This window comes from Talpa occidentalis, unplaced genomic scaffold (genome assembly GCF_014898055.3).
Source record: "Talpa occidentalis isolate TD23 unplaced genomic scaffold, MPIMG_talOcc4v2.1, whole genome shotgun sequence".
Taxonomy (NCBI): domain Eukaryota; kingdom Metazoa; phylum Chordata; class Mammalia; order Eulipotyphla; family Talpidae; genus Talpa; species Talpa occidentalis.
In genome coordinates, this window is record NW_026555331.1 from 41,454,082 (window position 1) to 41,478,770 (window position 24,689).

At 36.7% G+C, this 24,689-nt stretch overlaps 1 protein-coding gene across 30 annotated transcripts in view; it reads right to left on the reverse strand.

The window, feature by feature from the left end:
- Positions 1–24,689, reverse strand: part of CA2 (carbonic anhydrase 2) — a 183,973-nt gene that overhangs the window by 114,590 nt on the left and 44,694 nt on the right. For 13 of the 30 annotated variants that reach the window (XM_054692132.1, XM_054692127.1, XM_054692135.1 and 10 more), the window contains exon 9: positions 230–283. The exons of 15 other annotated variants lie outside the window; for them this stretch is intronic. In XM_054692132.1, coding sequence (XP_054548107.1) covers positions 230–283 — 54 coding nt within the window. Of the gene's footprint in view, positions 1–229; positions 284–6,665; positions 6,683–24,689 lie in introns of those variants that run through there. 2 more of the 30 variants (XM_037504524.2, XM_054692143.1) reach the window with 2 other exon arrangements.

A 24,689-nucleotide genomic window follows, 5' to 3' on the forward strand; every position in this document is an offset into this window, starting at 1 on the left:
AAGGGCTAGATAGCTGTCACAGTTCCTTCATACCTACAGAATTTTATGTCACACATCCTAAAAAAAATCCGAACACCAAAAAATTCCTCAATCTTTTACTCTTGAAATATCATCAGGTCCTACTACTTAAATTCACTGCCATACTTCTCCTTGTTCTTTTAAACAAACACTCTGACTTACCATATTTTCAAATGTAGTATATTAGTTTTCATTATAAAAGTTTACTTACTGGTAAACACAAGACCCTCCCTTCTCTGGAGCTCTTGAAGCAATAAAGTGATTCCTGTAACAAATACGTTGTTGTTTTTCATTTAAAGCATTTAGAAATTTAGCAAAACAATTTTTATTAAAGAAAACTGTACATATAGATTTTGCCCCCACCCCAGGTTATTCACTCTTCTAAGTAGGGTACGTATAGCTTGTAAGATGGGAGAAAGGATTTAGGTAGGACTCCGAAGCTGCCATAGCATACTTCTGTGACATTTATTTAAAAATCATCCACTCTTGGTGGGAATGCAAGTTGGTGCAGCAACCTTGGAAAATGGTATGGAGATTTCTTAAGAAAATAAAATTGGCAATTTCATATGATCCAGCAGTACCTCTTTTAGCAGTACCTCTTTTATTTATACTAAAAATATGAAAATTGATGCATGATATTTACATAAGCCCATGTACATAACAGCATTGTCTACAATTTCCAAGTTATGGAACCAACATATGCGCCCTTCAACAGATAAATGGATAAAGAAATTGTGGAACATATACTCAATGGAATACTACACTGCAATGAAAAAGATGAAATAGTGTCTTTGGGGACAAAATGGATGTGCATCGAGGTGATTGTGTTAAGTCATAAAGTGAAAGACAGATATTGGATGGCTCCACTCATCTGTGAAATATAAATAACAAAAGAATATATACACTGCCAAAATACAGTGGTAATAAATCTTGAACTCAGTGAAAGAATTTAATGGTTCTAAGGGTGCTTCAAGATTTCACTGAGTTCAAAGGGTATTAGGATGGGTGATTTGGTGGAGGATGATGGAGTATGCGCACATATGGAAGAGCAAAAATGTAACGCCAACATTAAAATTTTAACAAATTAGATCATTGTATTTTTTAGACTTACTTTTCACCTCAATGACACTGCTGAGATAATTTCTGGAGGGTGCTTTTCCCTCCTCCTTATCTGTTAGAGTCTGCTGAGATTATCTCAGCTTGCTCATGAATCAGTCTGGCCCCTTCATCTCCATGGTGCACTTCCAGACCAGCTTTCATGAGGTTTTACTGAGTCAGATGCCACTAGTTGCCTTGTAATGTCCTCAGGATCAAGTTTTCCTGCATGTTGCTACTCACTGCAAATCATGGCATGATTGTCTGCTTATAAACTTCCTCCTTTGAACAAATGAGGAAAGAGCCTCTTTCTCCTCTGGATTAGCTCTTTCAGAATGGTTATCAGAATTGTGTTTGACCCAAGCTATAAACTCACTGAGTTTAAACAAATCTTTCACACAGTATAAGGAGCCATTAGGTTATCTGTCATAAAGATGGTTTCCTGAGAGTGCCCCACTCTGGATCCAGATCTGCTACTCCCCTCTGGTTCTTCTCACTTGGGATGATTCTTTCCAGATTCCTTATCATACATTTCCTTCTCTATCCCCTTTTCCCCCTTCCATTTTATTAGGTACAAATACATATTTGAATCTGGAACATAGTCATGGTTCCAGTTCTTCTCATAGATAGTTCCTTGGTTATTATAAAGCCAATCAATGTAGTTAGACTACAGAGAGAAGATATCACCCAGTCCCATTCCCCAAATATACATAGGGATTCTTTACTTCCTGGGCTTGATTCTGAAATATCTGTACCCTAATCTCATGATTGTCACTAGCGGTATAATCTTGGAAAATTACTTAAACTTGTTACAGTTCACTTTTCTCATCTACAAAGCTAGAATGATTATACTTAGCAAACATCACTAATTTGAACTTGAAAAGAAATAATATAAGGGAAAGTTCTTTGTATGAATTTCTCAATATATGGTATTTTATAAGTGGCAGGAATCCTTGCTTGACTTGTTGCCAAGACTCAAGAACACAAGGATATATTTGGGAACTTGCCATCTAAGTCAACTAAAATCTATTTGTAAGAGAGTTGAAGAGTCATCCAAGAAAGACTGCATGTTAACTAGAAGATTTAGATAGAGATAATTAACTCAGTAAGGAAACTTTAATCTTGAGAAAAAAGGGTTGATTTTCAGGTCAATATGATGACAGATTTCACGTTAGGTTTAACAGTCAACTGAGCTCAGTTCTCCCTACAAAAAACCCTGAATAGCCAAAGCTCTCCTGAAAAAAAAAGAAGGGAATGGAGGCATTACACTCCCAGACTTCAAACTATACTACAAAGCCATAATCATCAAAACTGCATGGTATTGGAACAAGAACAGACATACAGACCAATGGAATCGAATAGAAAATCCAGAAATAAACCCACAGATTTATGGTCAACTAATCTTTGACAAAGGAGCAAAGACTATGCATTGGAGCAAAGAAAGTCTGTTCAATAAATGGTGCTGGGAAAACTGGGTCGCTACATGCAAAAGAATGAAGCTTGACCACTACCTCACACCATACACAAAAATCAACTCAAAATGGATTAAAGAACTAGACATAAGACCTGAAACCATAAAATATATAGAAGGAAATATAGGCGAAACACTACGTGATTTGCACATCAAAGACATCTTTACAGACACATCACCCAAAGCAGTGATAGTGAAGGCAAAGATAAACAGCTGGGACTACATCAAATTAAAGAGCTTCTGCACAGCAAAAGAGACAATAACAAAAACAAAGAGAAACCCACCAACTGGGAGACATTTTTGCACCCAACACTAATGATAAAGGACTGATCACAAAAATCTGCAAAGAGCTGATGAGACTCAACAACAACAAAGAAAATAATCCAGTCAAAAAATGGGCAGAAGAGCTAAAAAGAAACTTCTCTGAAGAGGAAATGCAAATGGCCAACAGGCATATGAAAAAATGTTCAACATCACTTGTCATCAGGGAAATGCAAATCAAAACTACCATGAGATACCATCTTACACCAGTGAGAATGGCACATATTAAAAAAACTAGCAACAACAAATGCTGGCGAGGGTGTGGAGAAAAAGGAACTCTTCTGCACTGTTGGTGGGAGTGCAAACTGGTCCAACCACTGTGGAAAGCTGTGTGGAGATTTCTGGACCTACTAAACATAGAGCTTCCATATGATCCAGCAATTCCACTCCTAGGTATTTACCCAAAGGACACAGAAACATCAATTCCAAAGAACACCTGCACCCCTATGTTTATAGCAGCACTGTTTACAATAGCTAAGCTTTGGAAACAACTCAAATGCCCAAAAATAGATGACTGGATCAAGAAGATGTGGTACATATATACCATGGAATATTACTCAGCATTCAAAAAAGATAAACACATGCAATTTGCAGCAACATGGATGGCGCTGGAAGGGATCATGCTCAGCGAAATAAGCCAAAAAGAAAAAGAAAAATACCGGATGGTCTCACTCATAGCAGGAATCTAGAAAACTTAAATAAGGGACCAGGAAAATGAATAACTATAAGAAAGTGAAAATCAAAATCAACAAAAAACTATGAACCAGAGACACTTTTTTGGGGGGCGGGGGCAGGAGGGGAGGGATTGGGGTCAGAATGGGGGGGCTGCAATTGTATGGGGAATATAACAATAAAATTTATTATTAAAAAAATAAATAAAAAAAAATAAAATTTAGTGGATTTTAATCATTTCTGTTATGATGACTCCATTTGTAGGTTGCAGGTGCTGAAACCTGACAAAATTAATTACATGTATACAAACATATATACACATATGAATATGTCTGAAAATGCAGTGGATTATCTACTTTTTCATCCTAGCAAATATAAAAGCAAGCATTTCCTAAGCTATTATTCTGTGTAGTTCATCATTTTATGTAGTTTCTGCTGAGACTAATGAAAATTATAGTTTTACTTCTTTATCTTTGATCTACAAAAGTACAGAAAATACTAGGTTTAGTTGGTCATCAAATGATGATTTGGTCAATTACAATGAATTACTACTTTAAATCTTAGATAATGGAAATGTGTTTTCCTTTTTGGAAACTGGCTATCAACTAAGATGAATCATTAGTGATGTTTACTTCTTTATGAATTGGCAGGAAAAAAATAAACAAATCTCAAAGGAGATTGATGAATAAGTTCTCAAGGACATTACTGCTCATGCCTGAAAACTTAACCAACTCAAAACCTAAAAATAAAGAACTCAGATCTTCAATGTTTCCTGAAATTGAAAGTGGACAAGTGTGGAAGAAATTAGGACATTAGCCCGACTGTTCACAATACAACTTAAAACAGTTATAACACAGTAGCATAACAAAATAATGAAAAATTAGTATCTTAAAAAGAAAGGTGACAATTCCTGTTATGTTATGGATTGAGTTGTATCCAAATTCCCCCATCCCCTCCAAATCATGGTAAGTCCTAAATTCAGCATACCAGAATGTGACTGTTTTTGGACATGAGGCTTTTGAAGAGGTAATTAAGGTAAAACAGATCACTGCAGTAGATCCAAACCAATATGGAATGGTGTCCTTAAAAGAAAAGATTAGGACACTGACTTTCACAGAGGGAAGATCATGTAAGGACAAAGGGACGAAGGAAGAAGATGGCCATCTAGAAGCCAAGGAGAGAGACTACAGAATAAAACCAAACCTACTGACACCTTGATCTTAGACTTCCAGCCTCTATAACAGTTAAGAAATTAATTTCTGTTGCTTATGCCACCCAATCTATGGTATTTGTTATGCCAGTCCTAGCAAAGTAGCACAGTTCCTACACTGAAAACCTCCCCAGGAAGTTAACCAAAGGAGAGAAAATCATGTTCTTTCTCTTGATACTGAGGTTATAAGATTATCTTCCATTTGGATTGTGCTTACAGTTTCCAAAACAGCTTCATATCTATTATTTCCTGTGTGCCTCTCAAAATCCATTTTAATGAATGAGAGACTGACGGCTGAAAGGAGAGTAAAGAGTTGCCTTGTTCCATGACAGACTACACATCAGCACCAAAGCCTCCTGATTCACTACAGGGACAGCAGTCTGGACGAGGTTAGGTATACCATAGCTCCACAGTTATTGCCGGGAAGAGCTAGACACCATGTGATTGATAACCTGCCCAATGTTCACCCAGCAGGAAGCAGGATGCCAGGGCTCTGAGCCAGGTCTTCAGACTCTGGATCCCGTGAGGTTTCCGCTGTTCCATGAGAGAAAGGCATGCATTTCCTCTGCAGTCCCAGGATGATTCCTGGAGCTTCCTTCCTCTCCTTCCTTCCTCTCTCTTTGACTTGGCATTATGCCAACTCTCAGGACTAAAGGAAGGACAACACATTAGGTATATGTTTTATAACTTTTGAAATATTAATTTCACCAAAATGTCATTATTTCCACATATCTTTTGCTTTTTCAGTACTGTGAAAGCAAAAACATTCATAAGCAATTACAGTCACACACATACACATCTCCCACACTATTAGGGAGGAAATACCCTTTAGGGTGGAAATGGATTGCTCTACATAAAGAAAAGTCATCTGAAAGGACAAGCTGAAAATGAGAAGGGGGGGGTGCTGAGATTTGTATAACCACAGAAAATTTGGGAGAGAGGAAGAGATATCTAGCAAGGGATTTTAGGAAGTTTAATTTATAATGTACTAAGAAAACCCTACTGTGTAATTCCCACTTGGACACTTGCATGCCTTCAAGAGCTATTCAGCAGAGATTTACATTACTTTTCAATGATTTCTGGAGCTGTAGTTGTGTTGTTGTTTTCAAATGTCATGCCAAACTGGGATTGGCCTAAAAGTGGGTCAATTTTAGTTGAATCACAGTCATTTTCCTTTAGCTTCACTGAAGAGTGAGAGAAAGTAAGCATGCAAGCAAGCAAGCTGCTAGTAATCGATCAAAATCTGAAACTCTTTAGACCCCATAATGTGACTCCCATACAAAGTCTTTGGATCAGCTAATACTTAACAAAAGTCACTCATAGGGCCTCCCTGGTGGCACAGGCAGTTGAACACAGCGCTGTGAAGCTGTCCACAGCCTCTGCAGTGCGGGTTTGATCCCGGCCAGCAGGGGAGATACCCACATGGCATGGCAGACCTCTCCTGTCTTGCCTGCTGCTCCCCTCAGCAGTGTATTTCAGTCAGTCTGACTGTTCTGTTCCTCACTCTGTCTCTGGTGAATCCTCTCATCCTCCCGGACATCTGGCCTGTACCCCCCAGTTCTTGTATAAATAAATAAATAAATCTTTTAAAAAAGTCACTTGTAGAACTTGAAGTAGGCACTAATTCTCTTACCATCCATCCATCTGTTTTCCTGCATCCTGTCTACATATCTGTCTATATTTTCTATTGAGAAATGTGTATACATTAATTGCTGGTTTACAAAATTTTTCCATATGAAAGTTCCAAATGAGAAAAACTGTTCCTAATTAAAATAAGTGTGAACATCAGAATGCCTGTTTATAGCTCCACTTTCCCCACTTGCTGACAAATGACTCACTGTCTCTCACCTTCATGAAATATGGAGCCAAGAGGTGAAGGAGTTAAGGATGACAGTCTTAAAAGAAAAAGGAAACAAAAACTTTTAAAAATCAATTTTCAATTATCCTAAATATTCTATCAGAATCTTTTCTTAGTCTTTTAATATCGTCAGGGACTCCCAAAGGGGAAGAGAGGGTCTCAGAAAGAACTATTCTGTACTCTCCTTCAGTGGGTTCCTCTGACAATACTTAGAGAACTGGTGTCTATTTATGTGAGTATCACAGATATTCTAAATGACCTCCATCAATTGAGGACTCCAGCCTAGACTCAGAATGCAGTCCCCTCTAGGATAATGCTTAGGCTATGACAGCATTGTGTCTGCTATGCCAGACACTACTCATCAGATTTACAAAGTGAGAAGCGGACATGGTGGGGGGAGGGGAGGATGTCCCAGGGGAGAGGTCAGAATTTTCCAGCTGACCATGGCTCTTAGATTAGGTCTTTTTTTCTGGTGGGTGATGACAGAGAGATCCCTCTGAACCATGAGGAGAAAAGCTCATCTTTCCAACAAGGTCTCTCTCCAGCCACTTCAAGAGCTGTGGGCACCTGTTTGTTTATTCTTTGTTTAATACCAGTCCACTTTAATCTACTTATTATTTTCAACTGCCCCTCTATTGTTACCCTGTTGTGTGCTGGATTCTCTGGCTCATGTGCTACATCTACTCTGACCCTCTCACCCACTTTACTCCACTCCAGACATGCTTGCATCAATAAATCCAAATATTTTAGTAGGATGCCTGGTAGTTGTTAGTCAAATTCTCCTCCTCTTACTTAAATGGTGTAGTCACCCTTGAATTCCTTCCCTGTTCCACACAGTCTTATGAAGGTCCTTCTAGAACGTTTTCCTCAGATGTGTCTCTTTTAGGAAAAGGTCAGTCTTAAATTCCTAATTCATTGCCCATTTTGCCCCCAAATAGATTCTTTTCTAAGTCTCTAAGTTTTAGTGATCTCTAAAAAAAAAAATCTCATTAAAATACCAATACTACTGAAATTTATGGAGCTTTATTAGTAAATATCTCAATTGGCAAACAATTATGACAAGATGTTATGGGCATTTGATGCCAAATAATGAGTTAATTTGTGTATTAGAGAGAGTGCACAAGAGACACAGACTGACAGACAGGTACTAGGGTCTTAAGGGACCAAATTTTGTTCTTCACAAAAGAAAACCGAGCAAGGGTTGAGTAAAGACACAAGCATCTTTTGGGGGAATATTTTATTTAACTAGGGAAGTTAGCAATCACCAAAATAAAACCCACAAAAATCAGTGATCCTGTGCGCTTTAATCAAAGCCCAGGAAAAATCACAAAATTCTTAATTATCTCAGAATATGCTGAAATACTGTGAGATGTGTAAAAATGTGTATCTGAAACTCTTTACTGGGTGGAAATGTATTTCATAACAGCAAGCTCAAACACTAATAAAACCTCCAGTGTATCAGATGACCTTTTAGAGTGTGCCAATGTTGACAAAAATCAAGGAACTCTTTTGAAAACTTAGAAAGGACAAGCAAATAAGAAACTAGAAGAGATGAGACTACAAATTTAAGTCAAGCAAAGCACACTTGTTTATACCTTGACTAAATTGCCATGAATCAGCGATCACAATACCTTTTAAAAAAATATCTTAGAAAGTGAATTTTTCTTTCATTTCCTAAAACTATTTTATGGCATTCTCAAGATAACCATAGACCAGTAATTAACTAGTTCTTTCACAAACATGTTAAAGTTACTAACATTAACATTCTCTGCATTATGTGTATGTGTTGAAGGCATTTCCACTATTTGTCTAGAAGTCATGAAGTTACATATGTATATTTGCATGTCTGTGTATGTATATATGACTATATGTACATGTGTTGTGTGTTTATTATATATATAAATGTTTAAAATAGCTTCAACTACAAAAATAACAAAAAAATGTCAAACTCAGTGCTTATTTAGGACTAAATGAAATCCAGACTCTCAAGTCTTAACATATTAACACTCTTCATCTAGAAAGCGCATGTTAGAATAATTAAGCATCCACAGTATTTGTGATTGACTTAAAGCAATAGGAAACAAAATTCTTCCCACTCTGATGTGTGGATTCATTGTGATGTATGCTGGGTGTCTTCCCTTATCAGCAAGTCTTTTTTCAGGCAATATACCTTTAGCTCTGCCACTTAAGAGATTTCTTTTTCCCTCTCTTCCAGTGTCTGACTGCATTTGTTCTAGCAACTTAACTGCAGTGTCATGATTACATGATTCATCACATAGCCAAGGGTCAGACATGCTTTAAAGTCTACAGCAGGTTTCTACTCTGTGGGCGGCATAATGAAAGACACAAATAAATGAATGTGCTATAAATATTGTATATTTGTGGGAAAAAATGGTAGAAGCTTTTAGCTTTCTCTGAGTTCTTTTAAAAGGATGTGGTTTTTAAACAACAGACCAATTTTACAACCAAACTCTAATTTTACTTTGAAGTGTGCCACTCAGTGTCTACACCTATATTTTTGCTGGTCTTTAATTCTAAATGAAGTTTTTAGATGAAGGACATCTCTATCTTTTTCTCTGGAAAATACCCTGAAAACCATCTCCACCTTGGCAGCCCCTAGTTGACAACCCAATAACACACTGCTATGAAATAAAAGGTATAAAAGAAGACTATTATGATGTGTTAATAATATTTTTCAAAGAAGTTTTGGTGAAAAGAATAGGCTGGATCTAAAGAAAAATAATTTGTGATAACTAAAAAATACAGTATCAAAATATGATTGTGTTCAGAGCAAAAAGGATATTTCTGGATAACTGCCAACATTTAGCTTTTTGGCAGTCCAGTGATTTACTTCCAAATTCACTGCATATGTACCCCCACCCCTTCATTATCTAGCCTTTCATTTTTAATTTCAGCATATGTTCCTTTTTTATATATAAATAACACTATTCACAACTCAGGTCTTACCTTAGCTGTCACTTTCCATAGAAATCTCTCTGACTCCATACTCCTTTAACTGTATTTTGCCACTGCAAATTGTCACAGGTGATTCAAACAGCACACACAGATCCGAGGCCACCACAGTCTACCAAACCAACTCTTTGTGTGTTTCTGTCCTCAACCACAGTGTGCGCCAAAACAGAAGTATGAATGTCATCTTTGACTCCCCTGTTCCTGTTCTCAACATCAGCTTGATTACCAAGTTTCTCGGGCAAATCTGCCCCCTTCTCACCACCCTTACCCCATCTATTCTGACTCATGTGACCATCTCTTCTGACTTACTGTCACCACATTTCTCACTTATGGCAATGTTGTCACAGCTTTCTCATTCTTGGCTCCCTCATATACATCTTCCACTGTATTGCAGGTCATCTTTCTAGAGTGTGAATCTAACCAGTTATTCTTTAGTTTTTAAATCTTTTCTAGTCTCTATTGCCTTCAGGATATAATGTAAAATTCTCATGATTTACATGGAACTTCAGGATTCTTAACATTTTATAGGTTCCCTTTTTGAGTTCCATTCTTTGAGGTAGTGTTATAACCCTTAATATGAAGATAATTGAATTAAATCTCACTTATATTAAAAACTCTAGGTTTCAGTTTAGCAACTTCTGACCTCATATACAGAACAACATGGTTCCATTTCATTGGAATGCTACTTGTATATAAATGATTAGATCATCCTTATCTGTCATCTTAGTTGCTTCTCCTGAAAACAAAGTCTGATGCAGGACTTTGGAAGGCAATTTATTTGGAGGGTGAGCTCAGGGAAGGGGAAGGCTGTCTAGCCAATAAAATACATGTTGATGATGTCAACTTTATGACAATGGAACCTAGGGAAAATGCACTACATGCCTCCTAGAATGCTACCTGAAGTATGGAAGAGAAGGGGAATTTTTAGTCTGCTTCTGGGCCCATTGGTGGAGAGTTGTCCCAAGGTTGAGAATTGTACATAAAGTCCCAACCAAGTAAGATTCTGCCAGCACCTGCGGTCTGCAGAGCCGCAGGGCAGAAAATGAAGACAGCTCAGCACATACAGGAAGCCTTCATTCTGTGAGTTGAAACCTGTATAGACCTGTCTATAACCACCACAGCTAAATATGGAGATGGTGGCAAGGAGGATGCATGTGGGCACCAGAAGCATCTTAAGCACCCATTGTCGGGAAAGGAAATAAATAGAATGCTATTCTATTTACTTATACTTTTATATTCACAACAAATTTCAAGTAATGAACCACAGATTAGCATAAATGCAATTTGTACTGATTTTTCTCTTTGGAAAACAAAGATAATTGAATTATGTGTTGGTGGTCCTATTAAGTGCCTCATTTGTTCCAAATAAAGACGAGGTACTTAGTTGCAAAGCCAGGGCTAATCGATAATTCTCTTTGGAAGAGACACAATTCTCCATTTCTAGAATAGTCCATTTATAGAAATGTTAAATATTAAAAACTCTGGACCCAAAATTAATCACACAGAAAATGATTTTTTTACCATTTTTAGAACCTATGAAATCATGATGGATATCTTTACTGTTTTTTATTCTATGCCAATGCTGAAGGTTGTTTGCTTCTTTCTGCATGAAGGCATTAAGAAATCTATCAGGGTAACCTATAACTTTCAAAACTAAAATCTTTCATGTATTTCTGGAACATGAACTCTTTATACACTATTTTATTTTCAAATATGTTAAAACATTCATAGACTAAAGAGAGAGATAAGATATAATTTAAAACATTAAGATTGTTTTGTGATGAAATGAAAGTTTTTCTTTTCTTCATGTTGTTTGGTATTTCCCAAATATTTTTTCTTATATGTTATTTTTTCTAATAAAACAACTCTACACTCTACTGTGTTTTTAAAGGTTAAATTATGAAATGTTTGTTAATCATTTTTAATTTAAATATGATCCAACAAGGCTTTCATAGAAAATCACAACACAGATCATGTATGTAGAAATTTTTTCATTACAATTTTAAAAAGTTTCAGTCATTTGATTTTTATGCTGAGCGAGTTTCTTTCCCATTTCCCAGGGGCATTCCCATTTAGACTAGAGGCCATGCATGGAGAACCCAAGAAGTTCTGAACAACATGGATATAGAAAGGTAAGAAGGATGACATTTTCCTTTTTCCAAGACAGATCCAAGTGGACCTGTCCAACTAGAAATGTCCAAGAATGACAAAATACCACTCACCTTAATTTTGACTACAGAGAAACAAACATACCATTTGTCAGTTTATGTCTGGAGTAGTAATGAAATATAATTTCTGGGTAGATTTATAACATATTCTCTTGTTTAGAATGTTCTTTTGGTGTTATTTCTTCACATTTTCTCCTCTTTTGGAAAATTTTAGACAAGTTCCATAAACTTCTTACTTAAAGGAGTTGAACTTATTAATTAACTGCTACAATCTCACCAAACCAGTTAGAAGAAGATGTCAATAGGCAGAGCTGGCTCTCTGTGTACCATGGGCAAATCCTAGGTGAATCTTTGTGTTATTAACCTTGGGTCATTTCCCAGACCTTCTTCTTCTTTCAGAAACTCCCAGTATTGTTGGGCAGCTGCCATTGCACTTTTATAGTGCACCTCCATGTGGACGTCGCCCAACACTCACTGGACAGTGGAACTTAGTCTGCCTGGTTTCTGTGCAGTACCATTTTCAGCATCAAACACATAGTATGATTCTTAGATCATTTCCAATTTTTCATTGTAGAAATTATGCTGCAATTATGCAATGTTAACATATATGCTTAATTATGCATAATGTACGTTTCTCTAGAAAAGATGCCTAGAGGTAAAAATTTAAGTTTATTTGTGCTTTTCTGTTAAAAATAACAAAGCTGTCCTACCTAAACTTCTGTCTAAAACAACTTGAATCATATTACTAGAATGTGAGTTACTTGAAGGCAGGGGTTTTTATCTGCTCTGTGTGTTTTGTTTGCACAATAAATATTGGCTGAACAAATAATTCACATCTATGTGTCAACTCTATGGCCTCTTTTCAAAATGTTTATCTTTGACATAATCTGAGTCACTTTTTCTCAAGACATTTTTGTATTTCCTGAGTGAAGCTAGTGCCAGAACATTCCCGTGAATCAGCTAAGGAAATTTTAGTAAGAATTTGAGTGGGAAGCTGGGCAGGATCCCTACTCAAGAATACCAGGTTTCACCTATGAAACCTCAATTTTTAAAGCATAATTTCCAGGGGTCTTGAAGAGAATTGGCTTTCTACTTAATGCTCTCAGTAGGTAATGTATCTGCTTACTTGCCTATCACCACTGATAAATCTTGCTGCAGTTACAACTGATAATTTAAGCAGGAATTGGCAGGAGGAAATAAGAGCCATCTTAATTGAGATTTAGAAGAATAAAAGGTAGAAGGGAAGAAAGGACTCAAGGATATAACCTTTCCTAACTTCAGTTGGCCTGGAGCCCACCTCACCTGAGAGTACAGGTGACAGAATTCATACCCGTGTAACTGCAGTCACTTGACAGGTAGATTTTACCTGTAAATGTCACTTATTCTCTACTTATTAGGCTTGGTTTATCAAACTGTCATTCTAGGTGAAGCAAATCCAGTGGATAAGTACTCCTAATTCTACTTGATGTTTAAAGCTTCCTCCATTGTTAGATGTCAGTACAAGTTAGGTAATACCACGATGTTGTCATTGACATGTTCAGTTTTGTTTCTTTTTCATCCAGGTCTGCCCAGTAGAACAGTGTTTGTTCTTTGGCATAGAATTGCAAAATATAAGAAACTGAGTTTTAAAAATTTTGAACAAATAATAAAACAAGAAAATGCAGACTAGAATTTTTCCCTAAGGGGTTTTAAAATCTATTTTTTTTCCAGTGAGTTTGAGATTTTAACTTTGAACTTAATATAATTATGGAATAGATAGACCTTGGAGGGCTACCAGGTGAGAGAGAAAAGGAGATTGCAAAAGTACCCTTAAGGCTGCTCTTGATATTTTTAAGATTACAAAATGAATTGTGTTTCTTTAAATCAATAAGTATAGCAAAGTTCTCACAAATATTCTCAGAAAAAAAAAAACAAGCTCAGTAAAATAAATAAAAGGAAAGTACATGAGAACTTAAATTGTTTTTACTCTAACTTACTTTGTCAACTGATTAATCAACAGTGGCTGAGTGTCTTATAGCTCCACTGACAGACTAGTAACTTCATATTTTTTTTCTGGTTTTGGATTCTGTGATTCTAGTGAAGGAGAATCAGGACTTCAAAAGATATTAACAATGCAAGACCTTATTCATTGAACAGACTCTGATGACCCCCTCTGTTCATAAGGATCATGCTGAGATACTCTTCAGGTCTCAGCATAGCTGCCATGCAGTAGTACCATATGTCAATGTGTGCTGAGCACTTGCTATGTGACCCATCTTTTACATGTGCTACATTTGTTCTCATAACAAATTTATGACTTGGGCACCAATATTAACTCAATTTAGAGTAGAGGACATTGAGGCACAATGTTCTAAAGTCTTATGACCTTAGCTGTTGTACTGTACTTATGGAATTAAAATATAGGTAGCTAAATTCCAAGAGTTGTATTTCCCCATGATGTAATTAATCCTAGTTCAGGTAATATGCCTTTCTATGTGCATTCATGAATCCTAGAGCCGCCCCACCTTACACTTTTAAAACTGCACTGTGACTGCCTGTTTTATCACTTGATTCCCTATTAGTCTGTAATCAACTTAAAGTCAAGGTTGGTTGTTAGCAATAGTTGTATTCTCAGTGCCTAATAATTGCTTATCATGTAGTACATGAGCAATAAACATTTTTAAATGAATTAACTTCCCTTCTAATGATGCTAGTAGTGAAGAGTCTTGAAAACCAGGCTAGTTCAGTTTTGAAGTATACAATATCTGGTATATAGGAAATAATTTAATGAGGAATCCAATTCACAATGTGAAGAAGGCAATACATCAACAAAAAAACTTTTTAAATTTTATTATTGAAGGTCCCTTGAGATTCAAAGGATCATAACAATAATGAAAGAAAAAAATGACAGCTTATATAATAAATTAAAAATGTGTTTGCAATTGAACTCTAAGTGACTTTTACATATTTGACAAATAGTATATTATACCTTGTGCATTGAAGTCATGATTAACAAAGTCAAAAGAACTATCTCTAAAGCTTAAAGTATCACCTCCAACAGTGACACCTCAAAATGACTGATCCGAAGATTCACTTGGGAAGTTTTTAAAGCTACATAGATCTGGTCTTGCTCCCAATGATTCTATTTCTTCAGAACTGAAGTGGAACAAGGAGTTTGCATTTGGAAGTTCTGCTGGGTTTTCTCATTTTTTAATCTGGAAGTCACTGAGTTAAGAGAATTCCACATCATTTAGCTGTATTATATTGCATCATCCATTTTTTGAGCATTACCAGGGAAAATCAGAGCATAGCTGAGAGATAAATCTCCTCCCAACTCCACAGTGGGTCTCAATTGAATTGTTGCTCTTCCCTTTTCAAGGATTTCTGCTAACCACATTTAGCCCTTTCTGCTGGGGATTAACCAAAAAATGGAAGCTATTTTAAAATACTGCATTAGAAATCTATTAGGAACTTAATATTTAATTTTGCCAAATGATTAAAACTATACTTGAGATTATTGACTCAAAAAAGGCATATTTTAGTAAACATCGTTGCTTTTTAAACAATTAAAGCAGGTAAATTGTTCATATCCACTAAATAATGAAGATACTAAAATAATATATTATTAACTTTAAGACACAGCTGATTTTATAATTAATTCATTTTCTCCTCATAATAACCCTGTAATGTAGGCCTTACTTTATCATCCTGTTGATTAAGAAACTTACACTCAGGACAATTGGTTAACTTTTTCAAGATCTTGGTCAGTAAAAGAGGGAGCTCAGATTTAGACCCAGATATCTGATTCCAGCTGATTTTAGCTGCTTCCTCTTCTTAAAATAGTAGGGGGGCATTCTCTCTTCTACAGTGAAAAATATAAACTCAAATTTTCAGTTTACCAAGTTTTTCATAACATTACTAATGTATTAATCATTCCTTTCATTATCAACTTTATAACATTTTCTAGTAGAGCATCAAAGTCTTTGTTAGAATTTCTCCACAGTCCCACAAGGAGTGGGCAGTGAAAACTGGCAGGATTTAGTTAAATATCAATCAACTTGTAAAAGTCATTAGAAAAGTAATAATGTCTTTTAACACTTTGCCACGCAGAGGAGAGGAGGCTGACTTGATGATTAGATGCGCCTTCTTTCCACAGTTCAGAATATTCTACTTCACAGCTTCAAATATCACTACACTTCCCCCTCTTCTTTGATGATAGTCTGAAGACATGTGGGGGTGAATTTTTCCCAATAAGACATAAAACTGCTGGGGAGCTTTTCGGTAGCCCTTGCTTACATGTGACTCAGCACTGATGCCCCTTTCACTGACTCGGGATGTTGTCACCAGGGAAGGGAAATGTGTGCTCTCTGATCTAGTGACTTTTCTCCTGACAATCACTGCCTCCCACGCTCTCTCTAATCCCTCCTCCTCTCCTCTTTTAAGGAGCCTCTTGGCTGAGAAGACTGGAAACAAACAAACAAAAAAAAAAAACTAGCCTCAAAGACCTAACTAAGCATTTCTGCCCATTTTATAAAGTCTAGATGGGTTGAGGTAGCTTTAGTAACTGGGATCATTTTTCTAGTCTTATCACATTTTCCATTTCTATCTATGCATTTATTCATTCTTTCATTTTTCAGTATCTGCAGTATCTTCAGTATCTGCATTCATTTTCAGTATCTGCCAAGGACTTTGCTAAGCACTACAGATGATTAAGATATCTACTTTCTCTCCTCAAGAAATTACCAAAAGATGATCTTTTAAAGCAGCCTGATAAAGATAGTAGCTGAGGTCTAAGCAGGGCCCTGTGGGAACACAGAAGAACTTCACCTTCTTAAGCCTGAGACTGGGGGTTCCAGAGTAGAAAGTGTAGGTAGGTGGGAAGGCTACCTGGAAATGATACCCCCTACTTCATTCCAGTAGGATGAGTGGGGATTCAGATTGAGGTGGGAGATGTAGAATGGCACTCCATGAGGAGCATTCTAGAAAATGGGACATCATGAACAAGGCTTTGAAGAAGATAGGTGGAGTGTGGGAGGAGCGTGTGAGTGTGTATGTGTTATAGAAATCAGTTCATTGTGTCTTCAAGGGTACAAAACAGAAAAGCAGAGAATGGAGAAATACATTCATAACTGTCATTCACGTCTACTTACTGATCAAAATTCTGAGATCTACAAAGATCTAACAACTTCCAAAAACCTGAAGACAAAAACCAACATTCTTCAGAATCCTTGACAACTCTTCCCCAAAGGTTTTTTTCTTCTGAGCTTTAATTTCTTAAGGTGTAAAATGAAAAGACAGGACTCTGGAGGGGTCAAGCAGGAAGGTTCTGAGATTGACAGACTGTAAATCCTGACTCTAGTTGGAAGTTCAATAAATTGAGGCTAACTTCTTTACTCACTGTGCCTCATTTATTTGTTTAAAATAGGAGGAAGAAAACTGTTTTTCTCTTAAAACTGTTGTATTCATTAAAAATATATAAGGAACTTACAACTTGACCTAGCATAGAAGCAGCATTGAGTAAATATCAGTTATTACTGTAGTTGTAATTACTATTATCATAAAGATCATCTGGAATCTAATAATTTAGGATACTTGTGTCATCTAAGATATTTGCTACTTGATTCTTACTATAAAAAAAGATTTAGCACAAATTTAAGAAAACAAATTGTTGGGGTTAGAGTATCCTGAATGTACCACAATACAACTATGCAAACAGTTTGTGTCTCAATGTTCTCATATGTAAAATATAATTCATAACCCCACCATTCACAATATAAAATTCATATAATTGTTATCAAGATTAAATAAAAGGAAGTGTTTTATAAAAGAAAACATAGGTGATACATACCTGGACATCAACCACAGAGCTATATTTGGAGATTCAATTCCAATGACAAGGAAAACAAAAGCAAAAGTAAACAAGCAGGGCTACATAGAACAAATAAGTTTTTGTAATGAGAAGGAAACCCCCATAAAAACAAAAAAGCAACATATTGCACTTCTGACAAAGGGTTAATTTCAAAAATATACAGAGACCTCATGCAACTCCACACCAGCAAAAAAAAAAAGAAAAAACACCAAACAAAACAAAAACAACCAATTGAAAAATGAACAAAAGACCTAACTAGACAGTTCTCCAAAGAAGACATGCAGATGGCCTCTAGGCACATGTGGGGGAAAATGCTCTACACCACCTATCATAAGAGAACTGCAAATCAAAACCACAAAGAGAATATCAAAAGGACTGGAAACAACAAATGTTGATGAGGCTATTGAGGAAAAAGAACACTCATCCAGTGTTGGTGGGAATGTAAATTGAATTGGTGAAACCTCTATGGAAAACTATTTGAAGAATCCTCAAAAAACTACAAATGGAGATACCATTGACCCAACAATACCACTGCTAGGTATTTACCCAAAGAATATGAAAACACTTCTACGAAAATATTCGTGCACTCCTATGTTCATAGTAGCATTATCCAAAACATGGAATCAAAATTCCCATTAACAGATGACTGGATAAAGACATTAAGGTGTGCATATATATGATATATATGCCACAAATATATATATATCAAATATATATATTTATGAGCAATAGACTATTTTTAGCTATTAAAAGGATAGAACAATACCTTTTGGGACAAAATGGCTAGATCTTGAGGTGATTATGCTAAGTGAAATAAGTCAGAAAATAAAAGACATTTATTAGATGGCTTCACTCATTTGCAGAATAACCAAGGAAAACAAACTGGCAAGACACAACAAAAATAACTCTTAGATTCTGAAAAAATATAGTGGTTAACATAGGGGAAGGGTGGGAAGAAGTAGGGGAGAGGGGAAGGAAGGTGATAGGATATTAACATTGGCATTTTGATGGATGGTGAGGTATGTATACATATGGAGGTGTAAAATTGTACTCCTAATATTATATTGTTATGAAATGATTAACAAATCAATAAAACTTAAGGAGGTAGTATTTAAGGACCCTTGAACTCATGGCACAGGTATCTGGACAACATATTGAAATAAATATTAATTCTTTTAACCTTTTCTGCAAATAGATATGCTCAATATTTGCTTTAGAGGAGAGGGAAAATAAAGGATAGTGCCTATGTAACTTTTTGATGAATCCACAAATGTCAGGACAAGAAGACACATGTTGAAATTAATAGGCATTTTATTAGAAGCAAGCAAATGGAAGGACTCTTACAAACACCTGTGGAATTTACAGTTACTGCCAGCCAGAGATATATTTAATAATTATTTTAAGGGGAGTGTTATATGGATATTAATGACATCAAAATTATGCAAGCTGAATGATGGAAGTAACAATATAAAGACATGCTACTTCAGGATTTATACCTGGACGATGGGGAAGAATTTCTCCCTCAACATTAAGGGGATGAAAGATATACAACAAACTAAAAAGAGGGGACAATCAAAGAGGTATCCTTAGAATTATTAATAATTACCAAGATCCTACAACTCTCTAAAAATTGTTGTATACCTTTCATCCCTTAATGTTGAGGGAGAATTCTTCCCCAACCTCCAGATATGCATCCTGAAGTAGCATGTCTTTATATTGTTACTTCCATCATTCAGCTTGCATAATTTTGATGTCATTAATATCCATATACATGCATTTATGAATGATTAAGCTAAAAGTAGAGGTTTTTAAGAGGGGTATGAATAAAAAGAAGAAGACTCATAACAAGGGTTCCCTATGCTGTCACTGAGTGTCCTGTGGGTGACAACAGATCCCAGTTGTTCTGGAGGGTTGCTGACTGACAGCGTTAATTACCAAACCTGTTCCATTCTCAGGCCTCAGTCTTCCCTCACAGACACCACCCCCACTAGTCCCTTTCATCACTTAACACCTTTCTTTCAAATGTACAACCAAAGGTCCATTGTAAGACTATGAATGCTTTTATGATGGGTGTGGTGTGGTGACAGATGTGAACCTATTCCCCTAAACAATAAATTGTGTTGTAAATCAGTGTTAGCTCAATTAAAACAATTGTTTTTAAATCCTGAATCTCCTTTGTTAAAACAAAACCAAATATGCAACTAAAGAGATTAGGAAAATACATTTCATTGAAGCCTCCAGTCGGTTAGTCACAATATTGAATTTTTCTAGCAAAATCAATAAGAACTATGCAATTAACCAATGAATATTTACTATCCTCTAGTCTCCATAACTGATTCAATAAATTGCTGTGGATTAAAGTCACCTGTTTGTGCTACTTTGCTACAGCAGCCACAGGGAACTAATATAGCATGATACATCGATATCTTATACTTTGTGGATTTTAAAAATAATCAAATGCCAGCATGCCAGTATTTGCTCAAAATATTTTGAAACACAGTGGGAAAGTGTGGAAAGGAAGAGTCAAAACACATTTCTTTTACACAGGTTACAAGATCCCAACAAATGCAATGGATAACAACATTTTCACCTGTGGTTCGTTTCCAGTAGCTCCCATAGAAAGTGCTGACGCAAATTTGGCTGAGTGGCTGTTTCCCACTGGAATGTGATCAGACAAAAACTATTCTAGTTCAAACCTAGATTCTCAAGTGCTGCTCCAGTTTTCCCAGGGCAGAAAGTTTGCAAGTATCCAATGGTTAAGGAACTGTTTCAAACTTATGTGACTATTACTGTGAGAAGGAAAGGTCACAACCATGTAGGCATTTTCAGTGTTCCAGAAACCTGAAGGTAGCTACCTGTTGGTCCTCTGAGAGTAAAATATGTTTTAAATGGAAAAACTTGTAGCTAAAACCCATCACCCAACCCTAAAACTAATGGTTTTCTTCTTAAGGTATCTGAACTCTATTTTCTACTCATTTTTAAAGTCTCCAAAATGAAGCCAAAACACATCAAACAGTTCTACCCTCCAAAGAAACACAAAATCTGATACATACAGTTTGCATATCACATATATGCATTTGCATATACTATTTGCATATAGTATTTGCATATAATATTATATGCTATAACTCAAAGCGCAATCCAAATGTAGGACTTCACCTTAATCCAAAGATAACTGATTTTCTCAAATATTTGGGAATCAATCTAACAAAAGAGGTAAAGGACCTATACAAAGAAAACTATAAAACACTGTTAAAAGAAATAGAAGAAGACACAAAGAAATGGAGAGACATCCCCTGCTCGTGGATTGGAAGAATAAACATTATTAAAATGGCCATCCTTCCAAAAGCAATATACAGATTCAACGCTATTCCAATCAAAATTTCAATGTCATTCTTCAAAGAAATAGAACAATTATTGATGAAATTCATATGGAATCACAAAAAACCCGAATAGCCAAAGCTCTCCTGAAAAAAAAGAAGGAATGGAGGCATTACACTCCCAGACTTCAAACTCTACTACAAAGCCATAATCATCAAAACTGCATGGTATTGGAACAAGAACAGACATACAGACCAATGGAATCGAATAGAAAATCCAGAAATAAACCCACAGATTTATGGTCAACTAATCTTTGACAAAGGAGCAAAGAATATGCATTGGAGCAAAGAAAGTTTGTTCAATAAATGGTGCTGGGAAAACTGGGTCGCTACATGCAAAAGAATGAAGCTTGACCACTACCTCACACCATACACAAAAATCAACTCAAAATGGATTAAAGAACTAGACATAAGACCTGAAACCATAAAATATATAGAAGGAAATATAGGCGAAACACTACGTGATTTGCACATCAAAGACATCTTTACAAACACATCACCCAAAGCAGTGATAGTGAAGGCAAAGATAAACAGCTGGGACTACATCAAATTAAAGAGCTTCTGCACAGCAAAAGAGACAATAACAAAAACAAAGAGAAACCCCACCAACTGGGAGAACATTTTTGCACCCAACACTAATGATAAAGGACTGATCACAAAAATCTGCAAAGAGCTGATGAGACTCAACAACAACAAAGAAAATAATCCAGTCAAAAAATGGGCAGAAGAGCTAAAAAGAAACTTCTCTCAAGAGGAAATGCAAATGGCCAACAGGCATATGAAAAAATGTTCAACATCACTTGCCATCAGGGAAATGCAAATCAAAACTACCATGAGATACCATCTTACACCAGTGAGAATGGCACATATTAAAAAAACTAGCAACAACAAATGCTGGCGAGGGTGTGGAGAAAAAGGAACTCTTCTACACTGTTGGTGGGAGTGCAAACTGGTCCAACCACTGTGGAAAGCTGTGTGGAGATTTCTGGACCTACTAAACATAGAGCTTCCATATGATCCAGCAATTCCACTCCTAGGTATTTACCCAAAGGACACAGAAACATCAATTCCAAAGAACACCTGCACCCCTATGTTTATAGCAGCACTGTTTACAATAGCTAAGCTTTGGAAACAACCCAAATGCCCAAAAATAGATGACTGGATCAAGAAGATGTGGTCCATATATACCATGGAATATTACTCAGCATTCAAAAAAGATAAACACATGCAATTTGCAGCAACATGGATGGCGCTGGAAGGGATCATGCTCAGCGAAATAAGCCAAAAAGAAAAAGAAAATACCGGATGGTCTCACTCATAGCAGGAATCTAGAAACTTAAATAAGGGACCAGGAAAACGAATAACTATAAGAAAGTGAAAATCAAAATCAACAAAAAACTATGAACCAGAGACACTTTTAGGGGTGGGGGTGGGAGGGGAGGGATTGGGGTCAGAATGGGGGGGCTGCAATTGTATGGGGAATACAACAATAAAATTATTATTAAAAAAAAAAATAAATAAATAAAACTTAAAAAATAAATAAATAAAAAAAAAAAAAAAAAAAAAAAAAACAAAGATAACTGATTTTCCCAATGAATCTATTAAGATTACTGATTCATAAACTCACTACTTCATAAAACGAAGAATTAACCAAGCACCAGTTTCTTTTGAAAAAGAAAATGTCATCCATTCAAATATTTGCTAAGATGACATTTTAATCATTTTTTCATAAAAGTATCCCCAAAGATTTTATTACCTGACATTTCAAATTTTAGTTTTATATAATTACATAGAAAATCTATATTTAAATACCTTTGAAAAGAATTTTGAATCGCCTAAAGCACTATCACAATAATTCTCCACAGTTTAATAAAATGCTAAACAAACTTAGTCTGTGTTTTAAAACAAATTAATTAAAAACCAAATGGCAGAATATTTATGGCCTCAGTCCAGGGTCCTTTTTTATTTCCCTGGGAATTGTCACTACTTTATTCAGGACACGAGAGCTTTCACTTTCTGTTCTATTCTTACCTAAAAAGCTCTCCTGAACTATTTTTGGTCACTGTTATCATTGAACACAGTATTTTTTTTCTTCATTAAAAATATTTGCTTTGCAAAACATTTATGACATAAAAACCATCCAGGAATCTGTAAATGTGGCTAAAAGGGAACAAAATATTCAATAACTTTTGAACAGATCGTAAGAACGTTTTTTTTACCAAAATTGTCCTCAAACCCCAAGCAACTCTTCTTAAAGGATCGTGTAAAATAAACAAGGCAACATGTTCCTGATACAGGGCAGCCAGGGGCACTAAAACCAACCATGGGTACTGCCCAAATAGTTTATCAGTCACCATCAGAGTTCTTCACCCACATGCACAATTGCAAGACCACTCAGGTTCAGATAGCAACAATCATGGGATCGATTTAACAAACCAAGGAAAACAAAGAGTTACTGAGGCCGCAAATGGCACTTTACCTCACCAGTATCTAGTGTTCTAAACTCTACACACTCCCAACATGGCCTTTCCCCGCCACAGAAGGCCTGGAGCATGAGACAGCCAGACTATAAGCCAGGATCCAACTCACAAAGCTAGCAAAAGACGCAACAGGAGATGCTCACAGGAGCGGCTGAGATGTGCCAACACAGCACCAGACAAGCGACGCTAAAAACTGCAGCAGCCAAACAACCCGAAAAACGGTCAGTACTCACTCAGCTCAGCAAGGCTTCTGGCTCCAGGTATTCTGCCTTCCCTCCTGGCTGTAACAGCAGTAAAGCTGGGAACAGTTTCCATCACTCAGCTACCTACAAAACCTCTGAACTTTTCTTCTCTGAGTTTGGCTGCTGAAAGCCTTTCTGCATCCTTCGGAGGCATGCAACAGCCTTCTGGATGATCGGCATGGTGGGGCCAAGAAATGGCTGCTTCCGGGACAGCTAAAGATCTGAAAACGCTGAAATCCTGACTGCTGAATCCTGGGAGTTGCTTCAGCCTGTCCCTTATACTTCTTATCAGACCCCACCCCCACCGAAACTTGTTGTAGTTTGCCTGGGGCTACCAATCCTCACTAGCACCCCATCCAGGAGACGCCACCTGTAGCAGTCTTTGGCTTCAGCCCTGTAGCGGCAGGAATGGGCACAGTGCAGGTTTTCTATGATCCGAGCAGCTGGGGTAAAGGAGGAGAGAGTCCTGGAGCCCTCAGTGGCTTTTGCAGGTTTTTATTGGGATTTTACTGGGTACACACCAGGCAGGGAAGCCCGGTGGGCTGCCAGCCTCCCAGTCCCCAGCAAGTCTTCACTCTATCTGGGCTCTCCGGCCTTCTCTGGTGGTCTCTGCTGCTCTCGTGGTTCTTCTCGCATCCCAGTGAAGCTGCTCGTATAAGCCCAGTCTTAGCCCAGGTGAATCCCATATGCCCACACCCTATTCCAGGTGCCCGCCATCAGGCATGCATTCAGGGCCGCAGATCCGTCATCAATCCTAATGGCCGGAGGGCAGAAAAGCCTCATAATTTTTATTTACCCTACAAGCCCCCTGTTACATTCCTGCTCACCCTATGTTTTCTCAGTTGTAGTACACTTTACAGTGATGCATCACTGTAATCACTTTTGTTTTCTTCTCATGAGTTAGTTTGTAGATGTTCCTTTTATATTTAATACCTTTCAATAAATATTGCAAA